At 37.0% G+C, this 17,244-nt stretch overlaps 1 protein-coding gene across 1 annotated transcript in view; it reads left to right on the forward strand.

Annotated features, from left to right (window-relative positions):
• The window catches only part of KLHL1 (kelch like family member 1), a 474,742-nt gene that overhangs the window by 346,207 nt on the left and 111,291 nt on the right, over positions 1-17,244 (forward strand). Inside the window, exon 7 of the mRNA XM_019529810.1 lies at positions 5,895-6,119. Coding sequence (XP_019385355.1) covers positions 5,895-6,119 — 225 coding nt within the window. The remainder of the gene's footprint in view (positions 1-5,894; positions 6,120-17,244) is intronic.

Below are 17,244 nucleotides of genomic sequence, written 5' to 3' on the forward strand. Positions count from 1 at the left end.
ACCTGGTGGCTGCCTATAAGTTCGTCAGGGGGGCACAGACGGGAATTGGTGAGTATTTATTCACCAAGGCGCCCCCGGGGGTTACAAGAAATAATGGCCACAAGCGAGAAGAGAGCAGATTTAGATTGGATATTAGGAGGAACTTCTTCACAGTTTCCTGCTTATGCAGGGGGTCGGACTCGATGATCTATTGAGGTCCCTTCCGACCCTAGCATCTATGAATCTATGAATCTATGACACAGGGTCAAATCATCCCTGAGCTGTCCAGACTTGAATACAGAATTTGGATTTGGAGCAGGGACTTGAACCTAGACACACACATGGATGAGTTTCCTTACCACAAGGCTAATGATATTACAGGCAAAAAGTCCTGGTGCCTGAGTGATAGTGGCATACCCTGAGTGATCCTGACATACCCTGGTTTGTATGTCATATGTTTGGGTATAGTTGAAACAGGAAAGATTGCTTAATATGGAATGTGGTTCTGTGCATCTTTCTCTATTTTGACAAGAAATTCGGCTGTGGATGTGAGAAACCAAACCTATTTAAAACTTTTTGTCAGAATAGACACATTCCTACAATAATTTTCCTGTAAAAATCTGGATCTTCTCTAGGGAGAAGAAAGAAAAAGTTTAATCCCCAAATTTCCAGAGTTCTATAAATTATATAAATTTATAAATCTATACATTCTTAAGTTCTATAAATGATTGTGTTTAGATTTCCCTCCCTGGGTTTTCAGAGGCAGGTTTGAAATCCCACACTTGACTTCTTCTAACCGGCAACTCTCTTCTGTTGCACATTAACTTATCTCATTGCCACTATGTGAAGTGTTTTTACAGCACTGGAATATCTCAAGTGTCAAGTATAGGGAAGGGAGGCACTTTTAAAAATATCAAATACATTTTTATTGCTCTGTTTTTTTTTCACACCCTAAAATATTTTAAGATAGAAATAATATTGCTGCTTCGAATAACCCTTGCTGCTCATAATTTATTCGGAAATGGTTCAGAGGGATATGAATGTTTATAAGCTGTAGCTACATAGGCTCTAAATGAGTTAGTCTGAGAATAACATGGCTTGCTATCTCTCTTTATTTTATTAATGTTCATTATCATTAACAAACTTTGAAATAAGGAACTGTTATTTTTTTCCTACATTGCTTTGATAGTGTTCCTAAAAAATGAATGCTATAAGGTAATATTTTTTGTGTCTTGTCAATTCATACAAAATAATAATACAAAAGCTATAAACAGACACTGCTTGCCCTTTAATGCCTTCAGATATGATTCATGTATTTTATTGTTACTCTAAAACCAGATTTTTTATTAAAATGTTTAGCAAGCAGCTTGATATTTCTGAATTATATTATTTATTTATAAATAGATTTTCATCTAATAAGTGGTCAGTGTAGCTAAAATAATGGAGAAAGAGAATGGCAGGCTGATAAGATCAATAATATAGCCAAGAACAATGGTAGAAAAGCTGATGGAATGAGTAAATCCAAGGAAGATAAGAGAGAGAAGGGTGGGGAGAGAGAGATGCATCAGTATGAACTTATGCACAGAGCTGTGAGATAGAAGATTTAAAGACTCAAGGAGGTATGTTTTTAGTTATAATCAACAATTATTTTCATAGAGGCACTATTGATTTCTATTTAATTAAGTGGTATTCTGTATATTAGTGACTTGGTGTGGCAGGGCACGGGCAGGCAGCTACCAGGTGCCTGATGAGAGCAGCCATTTTGAACAAAAGGCATATAAAAGCCTCAGTTCCCTGCTGCTAGGGGAGGCAGAAACATTGCTTAGTTAAGCTGCAGCAGGAAAAACCTTAGAGGTAAGGGCAGGAGCTTATGGGGATGGTTTGGAGGCTCCGGATCCTGGGCATAACCTAAAACTCCACCCTGCTGGGGAAGGGTGGCCTGGTGGTGCAGGAGTCCCTAGGAAATGCCAGGCCAGTTACCTCCCCTGTGAAAGGTGAGGAGGGGTGCCTTAACCGCATCCCCCATCTTTGGGTGGGTTTTGAAGGTGGCTGGTGGAGTAGTGGGAGCCAGGTATGCTCATCTGTAGGCACCTGAGTCCAGCACAGAAACAAGGTGCTGGAGACCCCAGGGGGTCATGTGGAGAACATTGGGAGTCTCTGCACAGAGTAGGGCTGAAGTGTGAGTAGGCCTGAAGGGCTGTGTGTGAGGGGGCTGAGTAGGGCTGAAGTTGGAGTAGGCCTGGAGGACAGCCTAAGGGGTGCACTAAGTAGGGTCAAATAGGAGTAAACTTGAAGGACAGCGCAAGGGCCACCCCTATGAGAAGTTGTGCCCAGTGAGAGACTTGGGGCATAAGGCTGGACCAAACAAAGTAGTGTCTACATAGAGATAGAGATCTATCTATCGAGAGATCTCTATCTACCTTGAACTCCAGAGATCTTAACCATTTCAGGTTGAATAAATATTTATTATGGTATAATAGTTCAGAAAAAATGTGTAAATGTATTTAGTTTTGTACTGAAATTGAACACCATTTTCATTAAAATTGTATCCTAAAGTAATGTATATAAAATGTTTTGATCGTTTCTGTACATTGTCTTGATGTGATGTGGAATCTTGAAATCATAGTAAAGAAACTTCAGGAGATCATTTAGCCTAGCCCCTTGTACTAATGCGGGATGAAGTATTTAGATGTTTGATTAATCTATTATTCCTTTGCCCTTACCGTAGACAGATGTTTGTTAAATACTGTCTAATATCTAATGTGAAATTTATTTGCTCATTCTTTTTCTAAAAGAAGTATTGTGTGGATAGTCTAGTGTTTGTTTGGATAGAGTTTTAGTTTGGGACTATTTGATTTTATAAGTGTGCACATGGCTATTTTTTTTATATCAGAGAAGACGAGGTTGAAGAAGTTCACCACTTAAATGCAAAGTGATGAGGTCATGTTCCTATGTGTCTACAGAAATTCCTTCCACAGTCTCAGAATGGTCCCTGAGCTAGTTTTGTCTATGCAAAGACATGCTTTATCCTTCCTGTAGAAAGTTTAGTTGTGCCTAGAATTGCTAACTGCTACAGACAGCAAGGAATGAGAATCTGTGTTTGAATCAATATTCCTTGAGAAGAAGCCAGTGTGGAAACTTAAGGATAGATTTGAAATATTTCAGGTAGCCTGTTTTACTAAGGAAGTACAATGTGACAGTCTGTATCAGTTGGAGGTTCTTAAATGGTGATAGCTTTATGCCCAGATATATTATATTGCTGTAATCCAGACAATGGATGACAAAGGGACTGTTAAACAAGATTAAATCTTTATTGGCCAAGGTGGAATGGAATCTCCTAACTAACCACAGATGGCAAACAAATGTTACCTATATAAGGTGTTTCAGCATCACTAAAGAATCCAAGAGCACTCCCAGTTTATAGATTAAATTGTCCATCTGAGCAGGTGTACCTTCAAGAAGAGGACAGTGGTTGAACACAGTGTATAGTACTTCTGTCTGCCTGCCAACAAAACATAGATATAGTGTATGTTGTCGAGGTTTTGTTATTTATCTCTGAGCACATGCCATTGACGGTTTGGATAATCTTAATGTTATTTGTATGATCTTGTGTGTTAAAAGTTAGGGTTGTGTCTCATTGCATGTTCTGCAACTTTGGTTCATGTCATCTGGTGAGTACTTGGAGTGACTGCCTGTGGATGCTAAGAAGGATCATAGAGAGAATTCAGTCTTGTAGGAGTCTGCAGTTAAGCAATATAGTGGTAGAGCTGCAGTTTCCTTTATTATTGTATGCATGAGACAGAGAAAAATAGAAATAAAGACCTTCCTTCTTTCTTGAATTAATAGATCTAGGGTCCCTCCCCCACCCCTACCCCGCTTAAGTAGTATAGTCACCTATCCTGGAGATCTTTAAAAAATGATGTGCACCACCTAGCTGGGGTCATCTGACCCCAGCGGTCTTTCCTGCTGAAGTCCAGGGGGTGGGGGCTGGACCTGATGATCTCGTGAGGTCTCTTCCACTTGAATTATTGATACTTCTTTCAGGTGACACAGTTGTATCTCAAAGTGAGCAGTGTTGTGTACTTTGCAGGGATCTAGACAGATAAAAATATAAATTCTTAGGTTCTGAGAGAGTAGTTTCCATTAGATGGACATGTAGTTGGGCTTTGTCTAGCTTCTTCATGAGTTTGCTTAAGAAACTGAAGTCAAATGTTCAAGGTAGGATTCAAACAAAATTCAAAGAATATTAAAACATGGATAATATTAGATAATAGGAAATTATCCAACTGAGCAAAATATGAAGATTGTTTTTGGTATGTAATTAGATTTTTTGGCAATCAAATATATAAAAAAAATCCCAAATGTACCTGTTTGTGTTGAACTAGATTTAATGGAATACAAGTTAAAAAATCAACCAACCAAACAAAAAAACCTTGCCTATTAGAGAGTTATGTCAGTTTCTGGATTTTTAAATCATTACTTACAAAAACTAAAACACATCTAGGCAGAAGAATTTGTAAAATGTTGAAGGTATGCAATATTAATATGCCATCCAATATTGCCAAACAACTGCATTTAAAGAAAGCGATATTGTTGATGTTGTTTTTCATAACTAATCTGTAGGATAATTCATTTATGTAATTCACAATTTTAAATTACTATCTGAAAAAGCAAAGACCACTCTGTTAATTGAATGTAGAAATTAGTTCATATTTCTCATAGCTTCAGAAAACTAGCTTGGGATATATTAAATCCAGTTGGACATTGAAATAATTACTGGTGTGGTACACTTAGATGCAAATTGAATTCAAATTATATCTTTTTTCAGTTCAGTTAACAAAACTATTGCTTCCACAACATTTGTTTTGTTTGTTTTATTGCTTCTTCTGTTCCAAAGAGAATGAATCCTGAAAGAATTGTTTTCTGTAGAAGTGTAACCTTTTTAACAATCCAAATAAAATAGACTGCTGAAGCTTAATTGCAGAGCATGACGATGTTCATAGTCTCTGTAGACATATTTAATCGCTGGACATGAAGATTATTGTGTGCATGTGAAAATAAAACATAGTGTTCAGTTTAAATTAATTATTATGTATCTTTCATACCGATTGATTTTGATTTCATTGGTCATTTAGATGTTTGTAGTTTTGATTTAGATTAAACTTTCTCATAAACTCATAATTAATGGAACACTTTTTCTTTTTCTTTTTACTTCTGGTACTGGTTAAATTAGTTATCGTCCCTTTTTAGCTCTTTCTGTTAATCAAGTTTATTACATTTCTCATCTTTTCTTGTTATATATAAAGTTGCTTTTAGCAGCAGAAGTTTCTTAGAGATCTTGTCATGATCAGCTGGTAAGTTGTTTTACACCTCTTGCTTTTTAAAGCCTTTGGTGTCAGATGTGTAAGTTAGTCAAATAATTGCATTCAGATTGAAATGTTTTTGGATATACCTTGATTTTGATGTGCTTATAAGTCTCTATGCAAACCTCAGCATTTTCACAAATACGCAAACTCTAGAATAGTGAAAATCTTAATTCCCTAAAACTCTCAGGATGTACAAACCCAAATCTGAATTTGCTTTTTCTAATAAAAGTTTCACTTAAACTTCATAGTTAAAAAAATAAATAAATAACAGGAGGAACGAGTGCAGCAAGAGTAGTTATCTTACATAGTTTTGCCTGTGAACCATAAAAGAGATCATAAAGCTAGAACATACTGCTATTCAGACTAATACAGCTCCTCCATGTCCAGTTATTAATTCTTGGACATTTGTTAATAGTTCTGAATATACAGAAATTGCTTGACAAAATGTATGAAATCAACAGACACAAGCAGTGAAAGTCAGTTTTGAGAAGGGGGGTGTTTGAGGACAACTATGTTAAATAGACCATCCCATTTAATGTTTCTTATTAGGTGCTACAACTATAGAAAAATATGATCTCAGGACAAATATATGGATCCAGGCTGGAGTGATGAATGGAAGGAGGCTTCAGTTTGGTGTAGCTGTCATTGATGATAAACTCTTTGTTATTGGAGGTCGGGATGGTTTAAAGACGTTAAATACAGTCGAATGTTACAATCCAAAAACCAAGGCTTGGACTGTCTTACCATCAATGTCAACACATAGGCATGGTTTAGGTAAGAAAATCATTTTTTAAATAATCTCTTTTTGGAAATGTGCAATTTATAATGTAAATGTTGGTATTTTTTTAAGCTACAGTCAACAATGGTTGGGGCTTTTAGAGATATTTAAAAGCAAAGAGTATTAAATGACTCAAGTTATAATAGTGTACTATAAAATATAATTATATAGACATGAAATAATTTACAAGTTTTCTATTCTGTGTGTGAATATGAAAAATAAATATATGATATGAAATGTTAAATAAAAAGCCCTATTGATATAATATAGGGGGAGGGAGTGCAATAAAAGAAAACCAAACTTTGGAAAGTTTTACCTTATAGTTCAGGTGGCTTGTTTTTAAATGTTTTGGGGGGGTTTACATTATGATTATTTATTATTATTATTATTATTACTATTATTATTATTCAACTTATTTGATTAAACAACCAAAATATATATGGTGCTTTTCCATGTTTTATAAGAGCTTGGGATTTGCTGGAAGATATGGAAACAGGGTACATCATTTTAGCAGCAGCTAATAACTTTGGAAGGCACTAGAAGAAGTGGTTTTGGCAGCAGCAATAACATGATTGTGACGTGCTCCCCCAAGTAGTACCTCAGATAAATCTTTACTGTGGTGCTCACTTCTCTGATCCTATTAAACAGACCTCCTTGTATCTGTGCAAGCATACACCAAGATATCTTTGCACTCCAGAGTTCACAACCATGACTATATTCTTCACAGTTCAACAGTTCATCAGCTGACACAAATATCTGAATAAATGTAAAATTTATTCTATTGAAATAGTAAATCCTGATTTTGCAAGGTTCTTAATCTTATTACTGGTATTTCAGCCATCCATTGTCCAACACTTGAATTCAACATTTTATTTTTTTAGTGTTATATATTGACAGTTGTATTTGTTGGCAGAAAATGAATGGTAGGTTATCCTGCTCAGAGCGAAAGTGAGACAGTATTTTTGGGCATTTACATTTTAAAAAATAGTAATTTTATTTTTTATAATAACTCTATTCACTTTGACTGGTACTTAAGATGCTTTTTTTCCCAACATTATTATTTTCCAACTTTTTTTTCTCAGTGGGGAAAATAATCCAGTAAATTTGTTCTATTTACTTCCATTATTATACTCCAGTGATTATCAGCAATGAAATGATTATCAAATCTCAAAATCATTTTGAGTTGGGCTGCAAAAATTTCTTTAAATTATAAGTAGCTACGACTGAGGGATGCAGTTTTCTCTCTTAAAAAGCCATCTGGAGTCCATAGGAGTTTGCAAATAGAATATAGCATTTAAAAGGTATAGAAAACTGACCTATTTGGTTTGTTGAGGTTTCTAGTTTGATAGAATCATTATAGAATCATGAAGACTGGAAATGAAAAAGACCTGTTAGGTCATCTTGTCCATCCCCTTGAGTTATATGCTGTAGCATTATCTTGCTTTTTTCGTTTTACTCTCAAACTTTGTTCTCTCCACAGGTATCTTTCTCCTTTCTTTACTTTCTTCTTAAAGTTATGTTGCAGCAGTAGTTTATGTACTTTTAAAATTAAAGTAACATGTATAATCCAATGCTGTAAATTTGATTTAGAATGACTATCTGTGTAGTTTATTTGATAATGGATGACATCCACCTCAAGTTCTAATATTTGGAAATAACACTTGACCTGGGCTAAAATTTAACCTGTTTAGTAAATGAGAGTATTATGTTACACTGAAGCAGAAAATAGAGCCAGTAAAGGTGTATTAAATGTCATATGCAAAAAATGTGATGAATAACTTCATCAAGGGTGAAATTGTCATCTTGCCTGGGCATTGTTCTCAAGTGATGCCCTTTCTTCCAGTAGAGTTGGTTCAAAATTGAAAATATAATTTGTTCCCAAGAATATTACAAATTCATTAATTCATGGTATATGCTTCACCCCATAAACTCTAAAAATATGGTGGCCTGCTGGTAAATCTTCTTTATGAAGAAAATGTTAAAGCATGCCTTATGATGTCCCCAGTATTGAGGGTGGTCTGATAATTATTGTCATAATAAGAAGCAAGGTGTGGAAAAACTAACTTTTACAGTAAGAAATACAATATTAAATTATAGGCAGCCCATAGATGGGATCCAGGAAAAAATAAAATTATATAGCTATTTTACCTGAAACAAAGTGAGAGGAATCAAAAATGAAAATGATTTGAATCAGTGAAATCATAGGATCACAGGAAAGTAGGGCTGAAAGGGACAAAAAGTAATTTAGCCCAGCCCCCAGTACAGCCAAGTCAAGTGTCTCTTTAAACAGCTCTTGAAAACTTCCAAAGATAGAGATTCCACAATTTCTCTAGGTAGCCTGTTCCAATGCTTGACCACCCTTGTAGTCAGAAAGTTCCTGCTAAACTCCAACCTAAACTTCCCCTGCTTCATCTTAAGGCCATTGCTCCTAGTCCTGTCATCTACAACTACAGAAAAAAGAGAGCGGGAATCCTTGCATATCCTTCATGCTTCAGTCTACTTAGGTGAATGGAGAGAAGGATTCCTTCCATGCCTCTTAGGGTCTGGAAGTTGTCAAGAACAGCCAAGCACACAGGAAAGGTCCATCCTTTTTTCTCACCCTTTCTCTGGAGGGGGAGTGGGGGTGAGTGGGGAAGAAGGAAGAAGAGGAGATGTAAGAAGACCAAACAGCTCTATCCTGCTGCTCCACAGAGTACTCTGTAATCAGTGATTACAGGTGATTACTAATCAGCTTTTAAGTATTTGAAGACTGTTATCAAATACTATCTCAGACTTCTCTTCTCCAGCCTAAATAATCCTAATTATTTCAGTCTTTCCTCAGAAGACTTGCTTCTCAAGCCCCGAATCACTTTGCTCTGTTCTGGACTCTTTCTAAACGAGTCACATATTTCTTGAAGTGTGGGGGTCAAAACTGGACACCGTACTCCAGGTGAGGCCTCACCAGTGCTGAACAAAGTGATTCGTTTCCCTTCATTTGCAAGTGATACTACTGTTAATACAATCCAGGATACTGTTGGCTTTTCACCAAGAGCACAGTTGGCTCACATTTTTTATGTTCTATGTAACCTCCAGGTCCTTTTCTGTAATACTGGAGCCTAGGCAGTCATTACCCAGTCTGTATGTGCATCTTTCCCAGTGTAGAACTTTGCATATGTTCTGAATGAATCTCATCTGATTACTTGCAGACCATTTCTTCAGGCTGCTCAGGTCATTCTGGATCCTAGACCTACTCTTTTGGATATCTGGAACACCATCTAACTTGGTGTCATCTCCTAAGTATGTACTCAGTCCGCTTATCCAAATCATAACTGAAAATATTAGACCATAGTGAACCTAGTACAGGCCCCTGGAGAACCCCACTTGATAGCTTCTCCCAACTAGACATCAAGTCACTGATGATTACTTGTTCACTACTTGTTATGTATCCATCCTACAGTATTTTAGTCTGTATACCCTTAGCTTGTTAATGAGACTGCTGTAGAAGGCAGCATCAAAACCTTTGCTGAAGCCAAACTGTGCCATATCCTCTGCCCTCCCCCATTCCCAAAGGCTGTCATCTCATCTTAGAAAGAAATCAGGTTCCCTTTTCAAGTCATCTGGGACCTCACCTCACCTCCACAAGTTCTCAAAGAGGATAGGTAATGGCTCTGAAATTACCTCAACAAATTCCTTTAGTATCCTAGAATGCATCCCATCTGGCTCTGCCAATATGAAAGCATCTAGCTTCTCTAGGTAATTTTAACCTGTTTTTGCATTACTCTATGCAGTCTTTCTCCTTCTCTATCTTTACTGCCAACTAACCTTATCTGGTAGCTGCTTCTGTTTGCAAAAGCTGAAGCAAAAGAGACATTAAGTACTTCAGCCTTCCCAAAACTAGATTGCCTTCTGCATTTCCTAAAGAATCTGTTGTTTATCTGGTCTTCCTCTAACTTTTAACTTATTTGTAATATCTATTTTTATTGCAATTTATGCCTTGTGCAAGATGGATCTCACTGCCTCAGCCTTCCTAATTGTCTGTCGGTATGCCTAAGTGATACTCATGTTCCCTAGTTCTGCTTATTTGTTTCTTTCTATCACCTGTCTTTTCATGATCCTCCATTTGAATTCTGGTTTGCTCTGTGCAATTCCTCATATTCCCCTTTTTATTCTCCTTTCTGTATATAATCCTCTAATATTATGCTGCCATGCTCTATTCTACTTCATCATCTACTTGCCAGTGGCATTCCAATCATTGTTTCAACTTTTTACAGGATTCTTTTTTGAGTTTAAGCTCATTGAAGAGCTTTCTGTTTAGTCAGGCTGGTCTTCTGTTGAACTTCCCATTCTTCTATTGCTCTAGCTTGCTCCTGCACACTTAAGAGAGGCTTCTTAAATTAAAGCAAATGTCCTGAATTCCCTTTCCTCTCAGACTTGTGTCCCAGGGCCACCATATCCATGAGTTTGTGAAAGTGCGTTTGTTCATTTTTTAATGTTCAGTCTCCTTATTCTGTTCCTTTGTCTTTCCTATCATTTCATGGTCACTGTCATCCAAGTTACCTCCTGCCTTCTCATTCTCAATCAATTCCTCTGTGTTTGTGAGTAGGAAGTCAAGAGGAGGATGGTAGTTGGTTTCTCTACCATCTATATAAAAAAAAAATCTTCATCACACTCCAAGAATTTGCTGGACTGCTTGCACACTGCTGTTTCTCGCTGAGCAGAGATTCCAATACTTAAATAATGTGATAGAAAATCCTGACAAAGACCAAGTGATAAGTGAATGTCTGTCCTTGAAATACATTATATGAATGAAAACTTAAGAGAAGCTCTGAGTAGTCTATGATCCACAAGCATTTGCCCAGCACATAGCAAAAATCACTCTGTGTAGTATCTTCTAGTGATGAGAGTGGACTGGTCCAAAACTCACTGTAGTAACAACATGAAAAAAAAACTTATTTCACTATGCATGTCTGTAGCTAGTCAAATGTCTTTCCATTTATTAGGTTGTGTCTTATGAAATCACTGAGGGGGAAAGGAGGACATATATTGCTCATAGAGGGTGGGAAGTGGGATGGAAGTACTGATTACCAAGGATCCTAGTTTTCTCTAATTTAAAAATATCCCCAGTTTTTGGATTTTTAAAAGTTACCCCAAATCCACATTTCTCCTTAATTAAAATGAAACAGTAGTGTTTCATTTTAATCATGGAAACGTGGATTTGGGGTTTATTCTTTTATATGCAAAAATATATTTTTATTTATCAAAGAAAACAAGGATCCCTACTGATTTAGACAGTGGGCCCCAATAAAACATATAAGGCTGCAAAACAGTGTTAGATACTATATAACTTAACTAGGATCATTTGATCATGTTAAAACTTTCATTTTGTACTGCATAAATATGGGCCACTTTTTTAAATTTAACTGGGTTAGTGAAGAAAGAAGTAAATTTATATATCCTTTCTTGAGAGTAATGACATTTTCTAATATGTTAAAAAGATAATGAAAACAAGAGCAGAATAATGGTTCAAGTAATTAGAAGAGCACAACTTTTTTCTATCTATATAATACCAAAATTGCTGTGATACATGTTGCATTGTGTCCCAAGAATTCTTTATTTGTGTCTAAGAATTCTTACTGGGTTCTTTTTAATATCTTTTCCCCCAAGATCCCATACAAATATTATTTTAATGACTGCCCTATTGAATGAGAAGTGATTGTCAGAATTTTTTGTTTATCTGCTTTCTAAAATATAAATTGAAACATTCTTAACAGCATGATAAATCTTGGAATAGTTAGAAAAACATGTTGTGTTTATACTACTTATATTATTACACATGTTTTAGACTAATGCAACTGTTGGCTTTAATAGAATTATTCTTTATTTGCATCAGTACAGTTAAATCTTGGAATCATGCATATGATGCAAATTCTTTCTTTCAGTGCTGTAAACCTTTGCACGATCTCCTGTAGGAATTATTTGACCAATAGTTCTGCTGATACCAGCAAATAAGAGAGGGAAATATGTAGGATCTTGCAATAAACTGTGTTCCAGTTACTATAATAGCTTTCCATTCACAATAGAATGTGATGTCTTGGTGGATGTTGTGCTTTTTGAGAACCTTCGCTAATAGGATGAAAGATTGTGGACGTAAAAGCCATTGGATGAAAGTTCTATAAATATTCAACCAACAATGATTAAAGCACTACTGCAACATAGTTGATAAAGTAGAAAACAGGATGGCAGTTTAATATTAGGGGGTGATACAGAAAGAGGAGAGTCAAAGGAAAAAAAAGGAGGAAAAAAATACAAGAAATTGAAGAGATGTAACCAGAAATCATATGAGGAAGGAGAAAAGATCTTGAGAGAGAGAGGACAAGAGGTAGAAGAAAACAAATGAATAGACTGACAATGAAAGAGGGAAAACTGGAAGAGTTGTGATAAAGGAGAAATAGATTTAGGAGACACGGGAAGATTGAGGGAAGGAAAAGACGGAAAAAGTACAAGTGAACATATGAGAGTAAGAGGAAGAAACAATCCAGTGATGGGGTTGGGGTGGGAGGGGGGAATTAGATAGCAGTATCAAGGTAATGGCTTAGCTTGGAAATGGAAAACATAAATTGATAAGGTTCATGAAAGTTATGTGCCAAATATCTATACAAAAAAGTGAGAGAGGGGAAAAAGAGAGAGAAGAAGTTGAAAACTGAGAAAAGTAAGAAAGGTCTTGATGTTATTTAGAAGAAAATATTGAGAAATTAAATGAAAATAGAGGTTTGTATAAAAGAAGATACAAAGGATCTGAGACTGACAATATGTTTCAACTTGATATTGAAGGCAAGGTTGATAGAAAACTGTAAGGTAGATAGAAAACTGGCTGGAACATTTGGGCTTAGAGTAATAATTAATGGCTTGATATCTAGTTGGCAGGCGGTACCAAGTGTCCCAGGGGTTGGTCCTGGGACTTGTTTTCTTCAATGTCTTCATCAACAACCTGGAAGATGGCATGGAGTAAACCCTCAGCAAGTTTGCAGATGACACCAGGCTGGGGAGAGTAGTAGATATTCTGGAGGGTAGGGCTAGGATTCGGAGCAACTTAGACAAATTGGAGGACTGGACCAAAAGAAATTTCATGAGGTTCAACAAAGACAAGTACAAAGTCCTACACTTAGGATGGAATGCTCCCATTCATTAGCACAAGCTAGAGGCAGACTGTCTGGACAACAGCTCTGCAGAAAATGACCTGACAGTGGACAGTAAGCTGAATGAGCCAACAGTGGGACCTTGTTGCAAAGAAGGCTAACAACATGTTGGGGTGCATCAGTAGAAGTGTTGCCAGCAGGTCAAGGGAAGTGATTATTCTCTATTCAGCACTGGTGAGACTACATCTGGAGTATTGTGTTCAATTTTGGGCCCCCCACTACAGAAGGAATATGGACAAATTGGAGAGAGTCCAGTGGAAGGTAACAAAAATGGTGAGGGGGTTGAGGTACAGGATTTATGAGGAGAGGCTGAAGGAACAGGGCTTATTTAGTTTAGAGGAGAGGATACTGAGAGGGGATTTAGCCTTTAACTACCTGAAGTGGGGCTCAAAAGAAGATGCATCTAGATTGCTTTTTGTGGTGGCAGAAGACAGAATAAGGAGCAATGGTCTCAAGTTACAGCAAGGGATGTTTCAAGTTAGATATTAGAATTTTCTCACTAGGAGAGTAGTAAAACACTGGAACAGGTTATCCAGGGATGTGGTAGAATCTCCATCCTTGGGTTTTTAAGACTCAGCTAGACAAAGCTTTGGCTGGGATGATATAGTTGTTGATTGTCCTGCTTTGAGTGGGGGGTTGGACTAGGTGACCTCTTAAGGCCCCTGGCAACCCCAATTTTCTATGGTTCTATAAGAGCAAGTTGAGTGAAGGACAATCAAGGTCTATGTTGTGCATAACTTTTTTGTCAATAGGAGGATACAGAGGAGGGCCTGTAACCAAGGTCTTCTACTTTCTGGGCCATTACTATAATTACTAGGCTTTATACTGTAATTACTTGGTCTTTACATGGAAGGTAAGCTCCCAAACTACTGTGCCAGGCAGCACAGTTTGGGGCAGAGGCAAGCAGCCTCATTGAAAGAACAGGTCAGGGACTATTTAAAAAAGCTGCACATGTACAAGTCCATGGGGCCAGATGCAATGCATCTGAGGGTGCTGATGGATGGGGTCCTGGTTTTCTCTGATTCAAAAAAAGTCCACAATTTTTGGTTAAAAAGTAAGCCCAGATCCACATTTTTCTGTGATTTAAATGAAACACCACTAATATACAGCTATATTTAGTGGTGTTTCATATTAAACACAAAAAAATGTGGATTTGGGGTTACTTATATTTACCCACATTTTTTTTTTTTTTTAATGAGAGAAAACCAGGATCTCTGCTGATGGGGTTGGCTTATGATTTGCAGAGTCACTGGCCATTATCTCTGAAAACTCATGGCAACTGGGGGAGGTCCCGGATGACTGGAAAAGCACAAATATAGTACCCCTCTTTAAAAAAGGAAAGAAAGAGGATCCAGGGAACTACTCACCTTATTTACTGGAAAAATCACAGAGCAGGTTCTCAAAGAATCCGTTTCAAAGCACTTGAAGGAGAAGAAGGTGATTTAAGAACAGTCATCATGGATTCACCAAAGACAAGTCATACCTGACCAAACTGATTGCCTTCTATGGTAACTGCCTGTGTGGATGTGGGGAGATGAGTGGACATAATATGCTTTGACTTTTAGTAAAGTTTTTGATACTGTCTTCCACAGCATTCTTGCAAGCAACCTAAGGAATTACAGACTGGATGAATGGACTGTAAAATGGATAGAAAGCTGGCTGGAGCATCAGGCTTAATGGATAGTAATCAGTGGTTCAATGTCTAATGGGCAGGCAGTATCAACTGGAATGCCCCAGGGGTATCAGTCCTGGGGCCAATTTTGTTCAATATCTCCATTAACCATCTGAAAAATGGGTTGCAGTGCACCTCTGCAAGTTCAGGGATGACACCAAGCTGCTGGGGGAGGGGGTATAGTTGATGCACTGGAAGATATGGCTAGGATTCAGATTGACCTAGATGAAGTGGAGGATTGAGCCAAAGACAATCTCATGAGGTTCAACAGAGACAAGTGCAAAGACAGAAGTTATAATTGAAACATTTCAAACACCTTTGAAATGTTTCAAAATGTTAACAGCACACATGCTATGTGGTATTTTGCTTTTTGTTCCTTGTGCTTGGAGACCTCTGAATTTCTGCTTTGCTGCTGCTGGATCTGAGTTATGAAAGGGGTATCCCATGCCTGCCTCATGCCCCCTCCCCCCCCGCCCCAACCCCATTGATTCCTACTCTAGGGCGAAACATTTCAAAACTGCTCTGCCCACATGAAGGCACAACTCTCTAGCCAGGGTATTTTAGAAGAGATAGTAGTGACTTGATGCTCTGATCCTTCCTCCTCTCTCCACCACAGGATGGGGAGGTGGAGGAGATTGGGGCTGGAGAACCTGGTTGTGTCTGCATGTGGGCAGAGCAGTTTTGGAATGCTTTGCCCCAGGGACACTACAGGACCCATATGTGTCCCAGAGTTGAAACAATACCATGTTGAGTTGTTTCCAAGCCCATTTCACTGGGAAACATTTCAAAGACTATTTCTGCCTGTACTATAACCCTCTTCATGCACTCTGTGGGGAACTTACTTGGCTAATCCTGTCTCTTTAGATGACCTTCCTGAGACAAGATGCCTAACTTTTGTGTGTTGCAATTCTGAAGAAGACTCACCAATGAAAACATTTAGATATAACCTAGAGTGAGATTAGGGATAGTGATCATTATGAAAGACATTGGAGGAAACTGTGGATAAAGGAAAGTGTTGTGAAAAGCCTTGTACCATCAATCCATGCAGGGGAGAGAGGAACCCTCTTCTCCATCCCTTCCCCCCCCCCCAACTAAATAAGATGTTAGCTAAAAAACTGTTAGGTAAAATCAAAAGTTAGGAGATATAAAAGGCATAATGTGGCCTACTTCTACTGAGTCCACTTTCTGTAAAGTGATGGTCTCTATCAGAATTTCATATATTATTATTATTATTAGCAATAACATCAACAAGAATGCAGTATTACCTTTTTGGTATGTACAAACTTGAGTTTATCATTTAAATGAATCATTTGGTTCTAAAATAGTACTAAAGAATCTGTGATTTAAAGTGCATAATTAGTATTAGGGATCTTTTCACTGAAGCTTTTAAATGATAAGTCACCCCACTGCTTCATCACGCTGTGAACAAATTCAGTTTCCCATTTATTAATAATATTAAAATACTTTCAACTCTGCATGCATATAACACAGTTCGTCGGGGAGGGGGAGGGTTGTCTCTAAATTGTCAACAGTCATAATATGTGCAGTACCTTGGTTTGAAAAGGTTTAGATAATAACTAAATTTTAAATGCAGGTACAAATTCAATGGTTAAGTATCACATACTTGAGCTTTATAGTAATAGGGGATGTTTGCATGTTATTCAATACTCAATTTCTTTAGTGACCTTATCTTGCATGGAATGTATTCTTTTGGATTAAAATAAAACCTTAAAGCCAATGCTGGTGTTAATATAAATTTTCCTTTGGGGATTGTAAATGTAATGATTTTGAGTCTAAAATCATGTTTCCAAGATGAAGTAACGAGGTGAAGTTGTCCTTGAGTTTTATGGGTTTAAACATGCCTCAGATTTAGTGAGACAAAAAAACCCACTTAAAATTACTGTTATCAATAAGAGCATAACTTCAAATTCTATTGCAATTACAATGGGATATAGTTAAAAATAACAACACTTTATAATATTTGCAAATGCAAGTAAATGTCTACTGATTTATAGGAGTAATAAAGAGTAATTAAAATTCAGTAAATTAGATGTATTTCTGTTCATCTCAGTAAGTTTATTATGTCTTCGCATATTTGGTATTGAGGACCAAAAAAAGTAAATGTTCATTATATTATGCCTCTTCAAATATTTAATTTACAATGTACACTTTGCTTGCATTTTAAAAGTTCTCGTGTTCATTCTCATTGTTTTAAGGTGTTAGGCCAAAGTCTGCCTATTTTATTCAAACAAGTTCTTCTAGTGATTTCTTGAT

The sequence above is a fragment of the Crocodylus porosus genome, unplaced genomic scaffold (genome assembly GCF_001723895.1).
Source record: "Crocodylus porosus isolate Cpor-Errol unplaced genomic scaffold, CroPor_comp1, whole genome shotgun sequence".
Taxonomy (NCBI): Eukaryota; Metazoa; Chordata; order Crocodylia; family Crocodylidae; genus Crocodylus; species Crocodylus porosus.